At 41.1% G+C, this 20,127-nt stretch overlaps 1 protein-coding gene across 4 annotated transcripts in view; it reads left to right on the top strand.

Moving 5' to 3' along the window:
- The window catches only part of LOC138760776 (BTB/POZ domain-containing protein 3), a 67,823-nt gene that overhangs the window by 38,133 nt on the left and 9,563 nt on the right, over positions 1–20,127 (top strand). For 2 of the 4 annotated variants that reach the window (XM_069931848.1, XM_069931847.1), the window contains exons 3-5: positions 3,236–3,452; positions 6,134–6,224; positions 7,376–7,494. In XM_069931848.1, the coding sequence (XP_069787949.1) occupies positions 3,316–3,452; positions 6,134–6,224; positions 7,376–7,494 (347 nt within the window). In that variant the 5' untranslated portion in view covers positions 3,236–3,315. Of the gene's footprint in view, positions 1–3,177; positions 3,453–6,133; positions 6,225–7,375; positions 7,495–20,127 lie in introns of those variants that run through there. The other 2 variants (XM_069931846.1, XM_069931849.1) reach the window with 2 other exon arrangements.

Raw genomic sequence — 20,127 nt, 5'->3', positions numbered from 1 at the left:
CAAGACACACAAATAAATTGTGCTGTCAGCAATGTTCATATAATAGGCAAATTTACTTTATTTAATATTTGACAGGTGCAGGCAATTGTATCAAATGCTAGTTACTTTGTCTCAATAAAGAGTCCCCACCTAAAACGTTGACTATTTCTACCCATGGATTTTGCATGACCCCTTAAAGTTTTTATCAGCAAACTCACTGTTAGGAGCCAGCATTTATTACAGGAACATAAAGAACAAATGTGCCTGTCGACATTCCACTGCAACACAAAGGATGTACACCACTGTCAGAGGCTCCTTCTTTTGGAATAGATTGTAAACTGAGGCCCTGTAGTTTGAAGTGAAATATTCCACAGCATTATTTTGAAGACAAGCGTGGGAGATTTCTGCAACATGCTGATGAATATTTTACCCTTCAGCCAAAATCTCTGAAATACATTTCTGAACATGGTCACACTCTTTACAGCAACTTTCTGTGCATATACGATTGCTGTATTTCTTAATTAAAACGATTGTACTTCAGAAATACTTCATTAGGTGTAAAGTGTTTTGAGATGTCCAGAGGTCGTAATACGAACTATGAAATGCAAACCTTCATCTGCATTTCATTTCACCCTATCGTTGTTGGCTTTTGGACAATTAGCTGAACATAGCCAAGTGTCAAGCACATCCATGCACAACAAATGACCTGTTTTACAAGAGACTAACGAAATACTTTGGGGATGCCATCTTAATCCTCTTTTAGCAGAAGGTAATTCCTTCTTTCTGTGAACCATGCAACAATTCTACTGGAGGCTATTGTTCTTAAACTGCATCATATCCACAGCTAATTCTCTCTGAAAGATCATTGTAAATCTGCAATCTTTTATTAGCACGCGTTTCCTGGAGAAGAGACAAATCATTCTATCTTATGTCCGCATGCACCTTTCCATCACCTTCAACGAATGTTTCCATAAATGTTAGAAAATTAAGGCGGAAACACATAAGTAGATCAGAAAGTTTTCACGGATGATAGCCTTGATACTTGCCTTTTTTGATTTTATTTAATTTTAACAACAATGTTTAACATTATTTGGTGTTTTAATACTTCCCGTTGTGTCAAATAAAGTGCCTCAACTATTAACATCCTGAATCAGGAACAAAATTGACTACTACTGGCACAAGTGCTACAGTGCGATGGCTATTGAAATTCCCTGAAGCTTGAACCGGAGTAGGAATGATTTTATTGTTTTCATTACTTCTCACCAAATGAACCAATCATTTTTTTAAAATTATAATGAATAGCTGTCTTTAAAAATACTAACGTGGCTTTTCCAAACAGGATAAACCTCATTCAATGTTGACCTCTTCACAACCTAATCGGAAATTAAAAATACACTTCTCAGAGAGTGGACCTCAGTGATTGTGAATGGAACCCCATCAGTTTGGATGTTGACACGTGTAGTCCGGTTGTCCTTTACAGCATGTTATGGTCAATGGCGGGGCTGTATTTTTCATTGTAGTAGATCCTTATGCAGGGTCCTTTCCAACAATCCAGCAGTACCAGCAGCCTGCAGTGTGCATTTAAAAAGTGTTTTGCAACACAGCTCAGAATCAAGACTGCAATCCCTTGTCTCCCTGAGAGACTGATGTCTCAAGATCAACGCAGTGACGGGAGTATTTCTCTGCAAAATGCTTTAAATTTACGTTGCTGAAGCGATCGGGTGTTGGTACGGCTCAATCCAGTAAAGAAGCATAACGTTTCCCTGCTTTTTCCGGGTCAGCACAGAAACAGGCCATTTGGTCCACCATGCATATTGCCAACTCTTTCATCCCATTTAATCTGCATTAGATCCACGGCTTTTCATGTATGCCTGGGCATTTCAAGTGCTTGGCTGACTTTATTTTTTGAATGCTCTCAGCAGACGTGTGATCCAGGTTGCCCCCCACCCCAGATTCCCTGAACTTTCCACCTGCACTCTCTTGGGTGGCAAATGGGAAATGACTCCTACTGCCATCGGTTTGAATTTAGCGATTTGCAGTCCAGAATGGATGTACAAAGAAAGACTTGCATTGTATGGCGCCTTTCATAATGTTGGGGGGGGGGGGGGGGGTGTTCTCCAAACTCGTTTCTAATTGAGAAAATGCGCCAACAACTATTAACATCCTGAATCAGGATGGTCCCAGAAAGAAGCAGATGAATGCTGCCCAGGGCATGCGGGGCTCCGTTCGTGCGATGGTGCATTGGGTTATCTCGCATCTTTTATTTTGCTGCCCGAGGAAGTCGTTGAAGGCGCCTTTGGAAAGACCAGTCCTGCAGAGCTCCCTCAGGAACTGTCAACTCGGAGAGGAATTGGACTCCAAGTCAACAGTGCAAGCCAAGATTGGAAGGGCAGAAATGACAAGTCCTAGATTGAGACGCGGGGTGGGTGGGGTAAATGAATCTCCATCCTGCCCAGTATCCTTAATGGACAGCACGGCATTATTTGAGCTCTCCCTCTGGAAAGCGGGGACGCGCTGTTGAGCTGACACAGCCTCCGAGGTGAGGGGAGAGTGGATGGAGCTTTCTATTGCCTGCGAGTGCGAGGCAGCCCATGCACCTTTAATTGCTGGCGCTATGCACTGACTCTGGGTGTTTACAGTAGGTGTCAGTAGAGGTTCTTGCCCAGTCGCTGCCGGGGCTCCCGTTCGCTGGCTGCGAGACACTGTCCGTCTGCAGGAGGACAATCTCGGTCGCTGTTTTCTTTCTCCCCCTTCGGAAATTCAAACTTCCCTCATCCGACTGTCGCCTTGAAAACAAGAGCTGAACTCTCAATAGAAATCCGACCAAGTGCATGCAACAGAGAGAGAGAATCTGGTTTGTTTTTAATCCGATCTGCGGTAGGAGCCGAATCCGAACCGTCCCTCAGCAGCAGTCGGACAGATCCCCGGCTCTCCCCGCTGGAAGGAGAGTGCAAGCACCCACCTGGAGATTGGACGAGGATGTTGGAGTTACGGCGAAGAGCGGGGCGACTGACCTCGAATCACACTTGAGTGCGAAAAAAGGGGGTTGGGTAACGGCCTGACCCCGCCAGGGGTAGAACTTGAACCCCCGAAAACATTAACCTTCCGTTGCCTTCTGCCCCAGCCCGCGTTCCCCCCCCCCCCCCTCCCCCTCCTCCTCCACCTCCAGCCTTGCCAGGCTGCTGATCAGATGCACCCATGGTCGATGCCAAGAGCAGGAACATGAAGTGTCTGACTTTCTTCTTGATGCTTCCAGAGGCGGTGAAGAAATCCAAGAAGGCATCGAAGGCCAGCCGGCTGCCAGTGTGCTACGAGATCCTCACGCTAAGGAAGAGGATGGCCGCGGAGATGTACAGCGCCAAGAAAGTGGCCGGTCCCAGCCTCAGTGTTCAAAGCCACCAGCAGAACCTCAACAACAACAACACCGTCCAGGGGAGCAACTGGCAGGGGCTGTACCCCACCATCCGAGAGAGGTAAGAGGAGGGGATCCCAACCCCTTCCGGACAAGGTTCCCGACTCCACAAGTCTCAGTGTCCCGCAGGTAACCAGACGCACCCCTGCGCCGGGTCGGGCTGCATTTTCCCAGTTTGTAAACTTGAAGCCTTGCCAATTTGCTCCATTGAATGATTGCACGAGTCTCGCCGCCCTGTCCGCAACTGCGACGGGACGAGTAACAAGGCTCGGTTGGATCTAAGGTGTTGGAGTTGAAAGGTTGCTTTTTTTTAATTGCCCTTTTTGGGTAGCGATGAAACAATGGGCACCGGTTGGCACCGAAACCCAGAAAGGAGCTGCTATATAAGGGAAATTGCTGACACTGGATGCATTTGTTTAATACTTTGAGCAGCGTCCAAATGTGAGAACTTGCTTTCAAATGACATGGCGAAACGGGTTAGGTTCTTTTTTGTTTGGATATGAAAACGGGGGTATTGGTTTTAACTTGAACCAAAACCCGATTTTGCTAAACTGGCAGCAGTTGGGAGGAGCCAGCTTTTAAACCTGCCCCCAGAGCGCAGAGGCTTCCCCAAATGGGCTGAAGTCCAGCAGCCATGCTCATTGGTGAACGGTGGGGAGAAAGTCCAATACTTGGTTGGCATCTTGAGTGGGTGAGGGAAGCTACCATTGGTTTTAAAAGGGAGCCAGACATGCACCTGCCTCTGTGGTACTAAAAACATAGTGGAGCAGTGGCTGTGTGGGAGATCAACAAGATTTGTGCAGGTGGTGGGGGAGGAGTGCAGCCCACAAAGGGGCTGAGGGAACTCAGCCCGTCATGCAGCATCCATGGAAAGCCATAGGCAGTCAACGCTTCAGGTCTAAGAAGGGCTCGGGTGAGAAACTACCTATGGCTTTCCATGAATGCTATGTTTCATCCAACACCTGCAGCAATGTGGCTCTGTGCTGGTGGGGCTCTGAAATAGACAGGGCAGACTCCATGGGTGGAATGCCTGGTTTTAATGTATCATGGTTAACAAGCATGTAGTGTTATGGAAAGGTTATTTCATAGAAGTCTGTTTGTCCTGCTGTATCCACACCAGCCATGAAAGAGCCACCCAGCCAAATACCAACTTCCAGCAACTGTAGCCCTTCAGGCCCTATCTCTTCAAGACTAAGTGCTTTTCAAATGCAATGAGGGTTTCTCATTTACAGGCTGTGATCTTCACTTCCCTATCATCATCTGGTTATAAGTAATTTTTTTTAAACTCTCCGCTAACTTTTCCACCAGTTAAGTGGGATGTAGTGGCACACATAGTGGAGCTGGCGCCTCACCGTGTCAGAGATCCTATTCAATTCTGACCTCAGGCACTGTCTGCGTGGTCCTTGCATGCTCCTCTCTGATTGTTTAGGGTTTCCCCCGGGTGTTCTGGTTTCCTCGCACCTCACGCAGACCTGCAGTTCAAGTATGTTAATTGCTCATTATAATTTGTCCCTGATGTGAAGGTAAATAGTAGCGAATTAATGAGAGCGTGCGGAAAATAAAGTGGGATGAGCGTAGTTAAAAAAAGAAAGTCTGCAGATGCTGGCAGCTGGGCAATACACAAAGTGCTGGAGAAATAGTAGCTCACGCAGGAATTAAAAGGTACCAAATGTTTTGAGCCTTAACCCTTCATCAAGAATCCAATTCTCCTTCCTGACAAACGATTTATAACCATATAACATCTAACAGTTTATGGCATGGAAACAGGCCATTTTGGCCCTTCAAGTCCATGCCTGAAACATTGCCTTTTTCCATACTTCACCCAACCCCAACCAACCAATTTTCCCCTGCAACCGCTGCAATCGTGTCTGCCTGTCCCGCATCGGACTTGTCAGCCACAAACGAGCCTGCAGCTGACGTGGACTTTTTTACCCCCTCCATAAATCTTCGTCCGCGAAGCCAAGCCAAAGAATATGGATACTGCGTGACCTGCTGAGTTTTTCCAGCACTTTTGTGTACTGTACTTAGGATTAACATAAGCTCAGTTGTTGTTTTGCACAGACTCAGTGGACTGAAGGCCTGGTTCTCTGCTGTCTCTCTATATGTCTCAATTTCTTTAAATTTATGTTTTTGACTCTCTGTTAAAGGAAACAGATTCTTTTTTTTTAAATTCTATCTAGGCACCTCATACTTTTATACACCACAATTTAGTCTCTCCTCAGTTTCCTCTGATCTCGAGAAAGAATCAGATTGAGCCTTCCTCATGCTACAATTTTGAAGTTCTGGCCACATTCTCTTAAATTTCCTCTGCTATATCTCAAGCACCATCACATATTTTATCTGGTGCTTAGAACTAGAACTGTGCACGGCACTCACAGTATGGGCTAACTAGCATTGAACAAACTCTGAACATAATCTCCCTGATCTTGTATCTTATATTTTGGCAAACAAACAAAAAGCACCTCATAGACATTTTAACCACTTTATTGGCCTACCCTCCTACCTTCAAGATTCTGTGGATGTACTCTGCAAGGTTGCTTTCTTTCTTCACACCGAACATATTGTCATCAGCTAGAAATGATATTTCATGGGGTTGGAACTAAATGTTGGGATGTGGATTGGGAAATAGGAAAGGCCTTGTTGGACTTCTTAGCTTGAATTAGGTTAAATGTTTGTGGGGACATTGCATTTGTCTGTGTAACATTTTCTTTTTCTTCTCTCTATCCCCACCAACTGCTGTAGAAATGCTGTGATGTTTAACAATGATTTGATGGCAGATGTTCATTTCTTGGTCGGACCACAAGGTGGGACCCAGAGATTGCCAGGACACAAGGTAAGCAGCTTTGTGGTGGGGTGGGGTGAAGGTTGGCCATAAAATTATTATTGAACATGTGTCAATATACACCTTGAAACAACTTATGTACTTAAAATACTCATTTATGTAACTAAAAGCAGCCATTTTACTAAAGATGTGGTTTTTTAAATATCACTTCTTTTTTTTGAGGCATAATGTTTGCCATACTTAATATTTCATGAAAAATTTTGAAAGAATATATTGAAATCAAGTGAACTGTATTTTTAAAATTCATCGGCTCAAAGAATGCTTCAGGTTTTTGGTTGGAAACTATTTTAAAATTTTGCACAAGATACATCGTTAAGGCCACAAGTATTTCAGCACAAATACTTGGAAAACCTATGTGTGGGGTGAATATATACTTGGTGTAAAGAGCTACATTTATTCTAAATCCAGCCTCGGAATGAATGGATGATACTGACCTTCATTACAGTAAGTTTTCTGCACTTCCATTTTCTATCATTGCTGAATAATCAAGACTTATGAAAATTTCATATGTACAGTATTCTGTAAATGCCTTTTATCTCAATGTATTGTCACATAAAGCATTGATGTTACCCCTTACATAATGCATTTCCAAATTAGAAGTAATATTTAAGGATAAATAAGTCCAGGGGGAAAATCAGAGCCTCTAAAATTTTCTCATCTTCTGCTTCTTGCTGCAAGTGTGTTGTAATTATAGCAAAAATGCTCATTTTCTCATCTACTGGGGTTGATAGAACAGGATTATCAGTTAAATCTTTTAATCCCATGCAAGTATTGCACTCAGTGTGTGTTGCTTGGCCTCACTCTCATTATATACTATGACCTATTTCACAGCTTTGTAACCATTGCAGAGTGATCAGGAATCCCTTTACATCAGAACCTAGGTCATCATCGAAATTTCTGATATGAGGGATCAATGGTCATGGTCGATCCTTAGGAAAGTAACATAGTGCTGCAAATTAGTTTATCATAGCACCAGATAAAACTACAATTCTATCTGCAGTTTCCTATTAATGCCTGGGGTGCAATATTTGTTTTTTTAAAACCAAAATGCAGACTTAGACCTTTGCAGATTGGTGAGCACTTATGTCAGAATGAAAGCCCTTTGCACTTTTGATTATAACTAGTCTTTTTTCCTCTTGAAGTACGTCTTGGCAGTCGGGAGCTCCGTATTTCATGCAATGTTTTATGGGGAACTTGCGGAAGATAAAGAAGAAATTAGAATCCCTGATGTTGAGCCTGTTGCTTTTCTCGCTATGCTAAAGTAAGCGCTATTTTCTGTTTAATTAGTTATTTTAGCTCCTTTAAATGAAAGAAATATTGTCCGTGAAAATGAGGAGTGTGAGTGAATAAAGACTAAATTATACTGTGTCAAACAGATCTCTGCTGTATCCTTGATAAAATGTAAGAGTTTCTTTAAAGTTTAGTCTGTTAATACTAGTCATGATATACAGTTGTTCAATTTTGTTGTTAAAATTTAGTAACTTAGAACACAGAAGACTTGGTTACTTTTCAAAATCATAGCCATGGCAAGCTTAAACACCACCTCCTATCAATCTTAAATTCATATTGTATAACTTATCAAAACATCCACCAATTAGGTAAAATTAAGTAACACCTCTCAAAAAGATAAGACACATAAAAGGATTATTATCAAAGTTTCATCGTGAGTCACTCACTTGAGGATTTATAGCAGAGATGGGCAAAAGCTTAGTCCAAAAGAGAGGTTTCAAGGTGCATCCAAAAAGGAAGAATAAGAGGGATGTGGAAGAGAGGGGCAGAGGGTGAGAGTGAGGTTGGCGTGGTAAGTGAAAGAGAGATGAAATCCAGACCTTAGGGTCTAATCAGTTTAAAATATCCTCCTACAATGACATCTGGTCAACTGTCCAAAAGAGTAGCAGTTTACTCAGCGAGAAGGACTTTTACTGACCTAAATGAATTTTCAGTTTCAAATGAAGAGTACAGTGACAAATTATATCATATTTTATATTAGGTATAGATATGTTTTTGGAAGAGTTAGATTGAGGCTTTTAGTGTAGGTCACAAACACTTCACAAAACAGATCTCATGTTAAATGGAAGAGCTCTGCTCGAATCAGACACTCTGGGTCCAGTGTCTTTGTAAAGACAATGGAAAGTGCTTAGCTGAAGGACTTCACAAGTAGGTGTTAATTGGACATGTTGTGGAATAATAGATTATTGTTTTGAAAACAATAGGTGCTGTAATCTGTCTGGATGCAGTTTGCTGTTCTAAGAAGGCCATGTGGTTTTGCAAGCACATGAGAGAGAGAGAGAGAGAGAGTGGGGTGGGGGGGTGGGGGTGGGGAGACCAATCAGGTTTTCTCTAAGAGAGAGAACTGGTTTCTGCAGCATGGCAAGCTGCCAACTTGTTTAAAACCCCATTTTGAAGACAGGTTGTGAGTTCTGAGTTCAGCCTGTTCAAAACCCTTGTAGTCCTGACAAGAGGAAATGGCTGGCGAGAGTGTTTCCCCTGAAATAAGGGAAACAAAAAGGAACCCTGTGGTTACCTGCAGAAGAAGAGGTTATCATTTGGAAAACCCTGATGGGGTAAGTTTATTTGGCAAGATACTGAAGTGGCTGATCGGAGGCAATCAGTTTGTGTGTGCCCAATGAGCAATGAATCTCTCTCTGAAACCATCAAGAACCTTCTTGAGTGTTAACCAATTACTTTTAAACACCAGAGCTTGGTGAAAATTCATAAATGTTAAATTCTGCACACAGTATAAGAATTGCCTGATACTGGTGAACTTGGAGGTGTGAGAAATGAGGTTGGACTGTGAATCAAAGAACTTTTCTGAACTTATACACCTTACCTACATGTGCGCTTAGATTTAGAAGGGGGTTAAGTTAGGTTAAATTAATAGTAATAACTTACAATTTGATCCTTTTTCATGTTTAAAGAAAATTTAAAAACTACTTTTGCTTAAGCAACCATTTGTCTTGGTGAATTTCTATTGCTGCTGGGTTTTTTAAAAAAGCATGTCGGTGAAGAAGTTAAGCAAAATAAAATTTTGTAAAAAAAAAAATCATGGAATATTCTCATTATGTGTTTCGGTATTTAGAATTTATATTGGTAATGAGTTCATTCCACAGGTGCTTGAACTTTGTATCTTAACTTCCCATGCAAATAGTAACTATTTTCAATGATTGGACCATGTACAGGCAACATTAATGTAACCAAACAGCACTATAATAAAAACATCTGAAAATAATTCTGACAACTGAGTGTCAATTCACACTCGGTTCTGTGTGCGCGCTTGTGTGTGTTTGTCAGAAAGAGAGAGATTTAAGCAACAAGTTACAGCAGATACCATCTCACTGGTTCTACACAAAATCCTGGAACACTTGGACAGCAAGGACACATACATCAGGATGTTCTTTATTGATTACAGTTCAGCATTCAACACCGTCAGCCCATCAAATCTAATCAGCAAACTTCAATACCTCAGTGTGCAATTGGATCCTGGATTTCCTCACCTTCAGACCCCAATAAGTACAGGTTGGGAAGATCATTTCCTCCACAATCTTCATCAGTACAGAGCAACACACAGTTGAGTTCTTAGGCCACTGCTTGCCTTGCTTTACACCAATGACTGATTTCAAATACAGCCCGCATTGTGGGCATTAGTGTCACCATCTACAAATTTGCTGCCGATACCACAGGAGGGGATGATGAGTCAGAATACAGGAGGGGATTGAAAACTTGGCTGAATGGTGGACTAACAAAAACCTCGCAGTCAATTTCACCAAAATCAAGGAGCTGATTGTGGAATTTAGGAAGAAAAAATCAGAGGTGTACAACCTAGTGATTATTGGGGGAATCAGAAGTGGAGAGGGTGAGAAAATTTAAATTCCTGGGGATCACTATCTTGGAGGACATACTCATGTCATTGTGAAGAAAGCATGACAGCACCTCTACTTCCTCAGGTGTTTGTGGAGGTTCCAAATAACATTGGAAACCTTGGCAAACTTCCACAGATGTGTAGTGGAAAGTGTACTGACTGGCTGCATCGTGGCCTGGATTGGGGGCATCCAGAAATCCATGCAAAAGGTAGAGAACCCATCCCAATATATCACAGGCAAAACTCTCACCACCATCAAGAAAATTAACATGGAACACTTCCTTCGGAGAGCAACACCAACCATCAAGGATCCACACCACCCAGGATATGCTCTGTTCTCACTGCTGCCATCAGGAAAGAGATATTGGTGCCACAAGACTCATGCCACCAGGCTCAGGAACAGTTGCTACCCCTCCACCATCAGACTCCTCAACAACCGATTCAATAAGAGACTAAGGACTCTTACTTTGCACATCATTTATTACTGCATATATTTTTCAGTATTGGACAGTCAGTTTGTTTACATGTCTTTATTTAATTTTCTCTATTTTACATAAGTATCTATCTTGAGTACAGTGTACAATTAGCAATGGGTAGAAATTCTGTCGCGCCCGCAGTAAAAAGAATCTCAGGATATCGTGTACGTACTCTGGCAATAAATCTGAACTTTGAACTTTAAACTTTATTCGCTGACAACATTTACATTTATATTAAGTTAAAAATGGGTCATATAATTTTCCCTGAGGTCTGGTAATTTAAAAAAGTTAGTGTACTTCAGGAATTTAGTGTGAACACAAGGTCAAAGAAAAGAAAATTCCATTCTTCAAAGTATTGAATCCTGAGGCATTGTGAGAATAGTTATTTTTGTTACAAACGAATGGGCCCTGGTGCTTGTGGGATTTGTAGTTGAAATGAAAAATACCGCAGATGCTGGAAATAAATACAAAAGATTCTGGAAATGCTCTGTCCAGACATCTCAAGGGAGAAAAACACATCATTTCCTTAGATGATGTTCATTGTCAGAATCACCTGGATTTCCGTTCAAAATGCTGCTTCATTGGACAGATGGATTTTGATAGGTGCATGTTTAATGGGTTAGATGGGCTTATAATGGATTGGGTACATGGTGGGGTGTAATCATGTGGTAGCATTGTGGTAGGGTGGATGGGTGTGTAGTGAGTTAGGTGGCCATATCGATGAGGTTGTAATTGGGTTTGGGATGTGGTGGGTATGGAGCTATTATGTTGGAATGTTTGCCTGATAAACCTCTTGTACTGCAGAAGCTATAACAAATATTTGAAAATTAGATGGCAAAACATAGCACATTAGTAAGATTTGTTTTTATTAATTGGCTTTCCTGTGGTATATTTATTTTAATATGTCACCATTTGTTAAATAACTTTCTATAGTTTGAAAAGTGGCTCACATTTCCTGCTTGGTAGTATTTTATAATAACTGCTTTATGTGGTCATACCAAATGCTTGTCTGTATAATTTTGGCACAGGCATTTACACTTTTAATTGAATTTTGCAACTTGTGCTGGTACTTATATCTCAGGACCCCAAACTTCTCCAGCCTGAGTCAGTCTCTCTCTTTCTCTTGCTTACACACATGCACGCACACACTTTGGACCCCAATTTCCATTTCAATAGAAGCTCCCCTCTTGGAAAGTGTTACGCGACAAGAAGAGTTGCACTTCGAGCATTTTCAACTCCTTTTGGTGTGAGTGGTGGGCCTAGTCAGTAGCCCCTCTTCACAGATCTGCAGTTCTTCAAAGACCTGACTTTATTCTATCCCTTTAAGCATGAAATTGTAAGATTAGTGAAAGAAGGCTTTGCATTCGTATTGTGTCTTTCACTCGCTTATGCTGTTCCTTAGCAACCCATGGCCAATATTATGGCCACTTGTGCAATTTAAGATTTAGCACCAATTTGCCCACAGCAAGCTCCCACAAACAACATTATGATAAGGCCAAAATCCCTCTTTCTTGATGCCCACAGAGGGACTTGTTGGTAGGATGCAAGAAATCATTCAAAACAGTAGTAAGAGATCTTTAGTAACCAGCTGGAGAGGACAAAAGAGGCCTTGGTTCAATTTCATTCTGATAGATGGCATTGCTTACAGCTCAGCAGTCCCTCATGACTGCACTTAGACAACAGCCTACTTTTTCTGAGCTTCAGACCCTAGAGTAGAATTTCTGTTCACAGTCTTGTGACTTAGGTGAGAGTGCAATTCACTGAGCCGCACTTAGTGAATTGGGGTGATTGGAAAGCAGCAATAATTGAGCGATAGTTTTTCACTAATATCTGGATTATGTTGGAATTATGTCTGCATCCAATCATGGGTTTAATTTTGTTTCAGTCATCCAACTGAAAGTAAGATTGCATTTTTGAGAGGCTTTCAGGAAGTCCTCAAGCAATTTGCAGCCTGCTCACCATTATTTAAAGAAACATTTTCAGCCAGTTTTGAAGGCAAAATCTAATGCCTGTGAATTGGAAAGCAACCCAAGCATTCAACAAAATAATATCAGGGCTACATTTCTCCTTTAATTCTGAGGCTTATTCAATCACTGGCAATAGAGCTGCCAATTAGTTGAGAGAAATGGTCTCTTTAGTCTCAGTGATATGATCTGAATTTACCAGAATCTATTCAGATTTTATGAAAATAAGTGGGATTTAAATTGCCCCAAACTGCAATCTGGGAAAATAAAGACTAGAAACTGATTGAATTGCATCCTTGCATTAACTATGCACATAAAGAGCACAAAATATTGTTTGGATATGTCTGTGTAAATCACTTTACCTTTTATACATTGCTAAAGCAAGTAGAAATAGTTCTGTGTGTCATGCCTGCAGATATTGATTGAGTCTGATTTTGAGTCTTGCCCCCAACAACTTCAGTCACGAGATGCAGAACAGAAAAGGTTCAATTTCTGCTTAACAAAAAAACTTTGGGGATTTAATGCAGTTTATAGATACCATCATAGGACACTGCAGAGTGGGTGGGGGGGGGCTCCTGCTTAAGTCACCAACTGTTAGGTTTTATCATGCGTCATTGATGCAAATTCACTTTTATGTTTAAAATCAATGAGTTCTATTTGTCTGGAAAGCTAACACTAAAGCTAAAGTGGTAAAAATAACAGAGAAAGCTGGAAATGCTTCACAGATCAAGCAGCTTCAGTGGCGTCTGGAAGACAGGGGATGTTTCAGGTCCAAGGTCCTTTGTCAGAACTGGACAAGAGGGAAGCATGTCTTCAGGAGAGAGGGGAGAGGTGAAGAGAACAGAGGGGAAGGTCTTTAACAGAGTACAAACCATGGTTGTCAAGGTAACAATTACTGTAAGAACTGGCTGTCAGAGCAAAATGATGCTGAATCAAGGTGAAATGCAGGTGACTCCTCATCCTCCCCCATATTATGCGGTTGAGGTTACAAAAATCTGCCCTTACAGAATTCACAAATCACAACCTGAAATTTTAGGTCTGGAATAAGATTTGCTCTCACAGAACTTACATGAAAAACATAAATAAATAAATCAACAACAGAAAAAAGAATTAACTCGTTTCAACTTGAATTTCTTGATGTTTGCACAGGTGATGTGGTTTTGTGTCTAAAAAAAATCATGATGTGGCTGGTTTTTTGAATGATTGCAAGTTGCCACTCCCAATTACCCTTAAATGCGGATCATCTGAGTCACGAATTGAAGCAGGAAGGTAAAGCCACATCTGCAGGAAAGGATGGAGGGTTACCTGGAATTATTGAATTCAATATTAAGTTTCGAGAATTCTGATGTGGGTAGTCAGAAGATAGGTGCTGTTCCTCAAACTTAGGATAGATATAGGAGCATCATAGGAGTCTGAAGGTATAGATACCAGAGTGGGACAGAGATTAAAGTGACCTGGAGCTAATGTTTCAGATTCGTCGCAGTGGACTGAATGGAGGTGCTCTGCAAAGTGACGGGCCTATCTACATTTAGTTTCTGCAGTGTCATGAAGACCCCCATCGCGAGCACCAAATGCAGTACAATAAATTGGAAAAAGTGCCTGTGAATATCTGCTATACCCAAAAAAAGTTGTCAGGGTCACTGGATAGTGGAAAGGCAAGAGGTAAAAAAGGACCAGTGTTTCATCTCTGCAGTCGAATGGGAAAATGCCATGGGATGTTGAGTTGTTACGGAGATAGAGAGTGCACCAAGGAGTTCTGATGATAATGATCTCTCTGGAATGCTGTATTTAGTAAAATATTCAATTTGGTGTTAATGAAATGATCTCCACAACACTGGAGAAACCAAATCCAGATTGGGTGACCAATTTGCAGAACATCTTTCAGCCCACAAGGTTAAATCTGAATTTTCATTCACCTGTCACATGAATTCTCTGCCCTGTCCCAGACTGGCCTTTCTGTTGTCACCCTCTTATGTTGCAATGTTCAGCATAAAGTCAAGGAAAACCATCTAATTTTCCAACCAGCACATTACATGTACATTTCCTAGCAAAAGTAGCCAACATACTGAAGAACCTATCACACCCTGGATGCACTCTTCTTTTTAACCTCATCGAGGAAAAGGCTTAGGCATGTGAAAACATGTACTAATGGGCCTAAAGACAGGTTTATCCCCATAGCCACCAGACTCCTGAATAAACCCCATAAAACTGCAATCATGTTGTCCTTGCTTGGTGCTAATTAACCATTGCGGTCTATACTCTGTAAATTGTGGTCTTTACACTGCTGTATGAATGTTAGAGGTAAAGTGTAAGTCTGCTTGCAGAATGTCCTTTCTCACTGTATGAGGAATTTGGGGGCAAATAAACACGAATGAGTAGTGAATGTTTGGAATTCTCTAACCAGGGAAGTGGTTGAGGCTGCCTCATTAAACATATTTAAGATTCGGTTAGATAAATTTTTGCATGATAGAGGAATTAGGGGATATGGGGAGAAGGCAGGTAGGTGGAGTTAGGTCATAAATTAGATCAGCCATGATCTTACTGAATGGCGGAGCAGGCTCGAGGGGCCATTTTTGGCCTACTCCTGTTCCTACTTCCTATGTTCCTATGAACCGTGGGATTTAAGATGGAATTGAACAGCATCAACTCCTTTTTTCATATATTCAGCTGTACCTTCCCGTTCTGTTGCATCATTTTGTTCCAACTGCAGTTTTAAAAGGATTATTGTGATATCTTTAGTCTTCATCCCATCACAGATATTCACTCTGTTCTCTGCGTTCCTTTCCCTCACCACAAAAGAACATTTAATTTGCCAATTAGATAATGAAGGAGCCCAGGCCCAGAGCATTGATTATTTTTTTTATCACCAAACTTATTCTGCTTGGCTTTGGGTCTATTTCAAGTGTTTTCTGTTTTTCTTTCATATTTCCAGCATATGCAGTGTTTTTTTTTTGCAGCAATAAATGTGAAATACAAAGAAACAGAAAATGCTTGCAAAAAAATCAGCAAATAAAGCAGTTCCGATTTTTGTTCCCATTAATTAAAGTGGTAGTGTGACGACAATACAATTACATTGGCAGGTAAGATTTGGGTGGGGGAGGTGTGCCCAGTGGCTGATTTTGACTGAACTTCATTGAAAGTGCAGCAGACGCACATGCAAGGCATTGTGTTCGCACTCAGGTTAACAGGTTAGCCCTAATCCAGCATGAATTCCTCTAATTCTCAGTTGTGCCTTCTGCAATGATATTCCTACTATTCATTTCATACTAGACTTCCAGGAAAAATCTTCTTGTTTCCAACACTCCATCATTTATGGATTGGTAATGTTAAGACTCTTGATATCCAAGAATATATTTTCATCTAAGATAACCAGCTTTGTACTTATTCTCTCTGTCTCTTTTGAGTTACTGCCCTTCCCATATCTCCCAGCAATTAACAACATTTTTCGAGTGTGCTGACAACATTTTCACTCTTAGATTCTTTTCTCCCCCGCCACCCCCCATCATCCGTTTAACATGTGGCACCCAGGGTTGTTTACAAGATTTCAGCTTGTATCCTAAGTTTCGCAATGTTATATCAAAACTCTCTAATCTTGGACTGAATTGGACCTGGAAATAAAAGATTGACACCTGCAGAAGGGTCTTCAAAATGGTACAAATCCAGTAACCTGCAGTGACGATAGCCGGTTGTCCCTACCCATCGTGAGCCCACGAATGACTCCAGTCCTAAATCAATAAAGCTGAATTTTTAAAGTAAACCTTCAGGTGTATTCTTTCTGAATACCCAAACACATTTCAAGTCAAGTCAAGTTTATTGTCATCTGATTGTACAAGTACAACCTGATGAAACAGCGCTCTCCGGTCCTCGGTGAAAAAACATGCAGACGCACAACCAGAATAACATACATACAGGAAAATAATACATATGCAGGAAAGCATATTTCCTGGGCAGCAGTGGGGACGTCAGGCTCTCTACAGAAGCAAGAATGTCGAGCTCTTGGCAGGGGTCAATATTGACCATTTTGGAGACTCCTAATATGTTTTTTTCATGTAACTTAATGTCACTATTCTATTCAATGAAGGGTTAGTTAGTGGAGGCTTATAGTAGGGGAAGACTTCAGTGATCCTCTCTGCCACTCTTATGGTCCCAATGGATTGACCTCCGATCCATTTCTCTACAGCAACTGGATCACATTGTTATACAGTTGGCCAAGATGCTCTTGATAGAGCTCCTATAGAAAGTTTACATAATGGTGGTTGGTAGCCTTGCCCGCTTCAGTCTTTTCAAGAAGTGACATCACTGTTGCACCTTCCTGACAAGTGAGGAGATGTTTGTCCAGTATAGGTCACTAGTTAAGTGAACTCCAAGGAAATTGGTGCTCGTCACTCTCTCCACTACAGAGTTGTGGAGGGTTTATATTAGTTTTACTTTAATGCTTTCAGAATTCCTCATTGGAGAAGGGGGAAGAGAATAATCGTGCAGTGGTTAGAAAATGAAAAAGAACCTGGTTGTCTTAGATTTTTTTTTACATGACCGCATTTTGTCATTTCAAGCAAGAAAGTAGAATTAACAGAGGTTGTCTTTGCTGCTACTGGTTGCCTTTTTAGGTTCTATGCATAGCTTCAAACCACAAAGGAACAGATTGACTGGAAGTTAAGATCGGGAGAGATGTAAATCAGCCTGTCGACTCGCTGTCACCTGGCTTACACTGTCACACAGCCTTGATTTGCTTCCAAGTGTTAACGATGTTCAATTAAAAATAGGGTTGTCATTCTGATATTGTAATGTGAAGCCTTTCCTTTAATGAATAGGCCAAGTGGGAAAGATTAACTATTTTGACCAGAGCAGCAAGAAGGATGTGAGGAAAGACTTGTACAGAGCATGGCTTCAATTTTGGAACCCACAAACCTCTCTAATGATGATGGGAAGAGAATCAGTTAGATTGAGAAGGGAATTGGAGAAGCATTTGAAAGAGGGGGTGGGGTGGTGAACACATGTGGAAAAAGCAGGGAATTAAACTGAAGGGATTTCTGTGTTAGGAGTCATACTTGATGAGCTGGTTGGTTCATTGTGGCCCTGCTCTAGGTCATAAATATGAGGACATTGGAAAAGTACAGCACAGAAACAGGCCTTTTTGCCCATGATATCTGTGCTGAACAGGATGCCCAAATGTAGCTGCTTGAACATGATTTATATTCATGTGTCTATCTGGGAGCCTCTTAGACAGTACTATTGTATCTGCTTCCACCACTACACCTGGGAGCCCGTTTTAGGCACCCAGTGCTCTTTGTGTAAAAAAAACACTTCTGCACACCTCCATTCAACTTTGCCCCCTCGCTTTAAACGCATGCCCTCTAGTATGTGGTATTTTTACCCTGGGAAAAAAATATTCTGACTGACTATCCTATCTTTGCCTCTCATGACTTTATAAACTGCTGTCAGCTCTCCCCTCAGCCTCTGATGCTCCCTAGAAAAGTTTGTCCCAGTTTTCCCCACAGTTGATAACAATCTAATCCCAGCTGCATCCCTTTCTAAAGCATCCATATTTACCCTGTAATGTGGTAACTAAAATAGTGCATGGTATGATCCAAATAACTCCAAGTCATGATATTAAGCAATTAAAGTACAATCTTAAATCGAAATAAAGGAACTCCTGTTCTTGGTTCATTGTCACCTCATCTTTATTTCATACTCATCCTCCGTCTATTCAACTTTAATGTTAAGGTTTGATCTGCCATGAGAAACGATCTTCCACGAGCAATCCAACAGGTCAAGTCTTAACATTCATATAAAGTAGAGAAGGAGTAAAATTACAGAGTTTAGATTTATGGAGCTGTCACTGTGAGCTGTTATCCCGAGCTATATCTGAGTGTGTGGAAGCTTGGCCTTTGCTAAGGGGAGTTAAGTGCCAACCACACTGTTGAGGGTATGAATCTGCACTAATTTTTATGAATCATCACTTGTCTCTGGGACAATATTGAACCAGATGGGTATTAAGAACAATATAGTAGTTTCCTGTTTATCTTTATGGATAATAGTTTTTAATTGCAGGTTTATTTAATTTAACTAAATGTGTTAATTCAGTGGGATTTGACTCATGTCTTCTGATCATACGTCCAACCTCTGAATAATGTATTCACTTCACCGCTATGCCAATTAATTTCCTCTACCCACATTCTGCATTTTAGAGTTGAGTCATAAACATACTTGGTTTAATGTGGGTAGAAACCAAAATGTTAAAGCTGTTTTCCCACAGCCAAAGATAAAAGACTAAAGAACAAAATCAATAATGGCTAATATGCAAAAGCATGGTATGCATTGAATGGACAGTGCCAAATAAATATCCACACAGCAGATGGGCAGGGAACTGAACATTGTCAAGCTCCTCCGTAAGTCTCACAACTATTAACACGAGGCGCAGAGGATCAAGACTTCAGTTGGCCTGATGTGTAGCTTTCCAGTTTAATTAATTACTATTAATCAAGCTGCAAAGCTTCGGACTGTAAGTCATTACAGGGGACCATTAAAACAGCCAAGAATATTTCTGGAGTCTCCTTTTCCTCAATTGACATTCACCAGGAGTGTCGGTTAAAAAGGGCTCAAAGTATTATTGAGGATTCCTAACATCCAGCACACAGGATCTTTGATCTACTACCATCAGGAAGGAGGTATAGAACATCAAAATCAGGACTGCCAGATTAGGATACAGCTTCTTCCTGCAGGCTGTGAGATTGATGAACGGTATCCTGTGATCTCATAAATGAACAGAGTAAATTATTCCAATATATTTCTATATATTTACTTTCGGTTATATTTTTTATGAATGTATATGATTATTATACACTGTGCATTGTGTATATACTGTGGACTAGAAAAAAATTCTGTTTCATCTGGTTGTATTAAGTACAGTCAAATGATAATCAATTTGAACTTGAACTTACCTTCAACCAGTGCAGCAGAGAAACCAAAAGGTTTCCAAAGGCCTTTGGAGGCTGAAATCAACAGGTCACCATTTAGTTTGTTTCAAAGGATCTGTAGTGAAGGGTGGGTAAGCAATTTTGAGATGTGAATGAGCCATGATCTAATGGATCAATGGAGCAGGTTGTAGAAGGAGCTACATTCAATTTCCTCTTACAACGAGGCTGGACAAGTGACTGATGTGGTCTCTAATTCCATTAGTTTCAAGATAATCATGGAAAAAGATAGAACTGGCCCATAAGTTGCTAAATTGGGGCAAGACTAATTTTGATAGCACTCCACAGGAACTTGCAAAAGTTGATTAAAAGAGAGGCTTTAATAAGTGCAACAGTGAGAGTTCAGGGATAAAATATTCCTGTTAGAATGAAGGGCAAGGCTGGCAGGATCGGGGACCCCTGACTGACAAGGAATTTTGAGGCTTTGGTTAGGAAAAAATGAGAAGGCATCTGTCAGGTATAGACAACTGGGACCCAGCAAATCCTTTGAGGAGTACAGGGGATCTAGGAGTCCACTTCATAAAGGAAACTAAGATGGCAGGAGGGGATGTGAGATATCCATGGATGGAAAGTAAAAGGGGAATCCTTGGACATTGTAACAGTATATTAAGTATAAAAGAG

Source organism: Narcine bancroftii, chromosome 4 (genome assembly GCF_036971445.1).
Source record: "Narcine bancroftii isolate sNarBan1 chromosome 4, sNarBan1.hap1, whole genome shotgun sequence".
Lineage (NCBI taxonomy): Eukaryota > Metazoa > Chordata > Chondrichthyes > Torpediniformes > Narcinidae > Narcine > Narcine bancroftii.
This window is presented reverse-complemented; position numbering and strand designations above follow the sequence as displayed.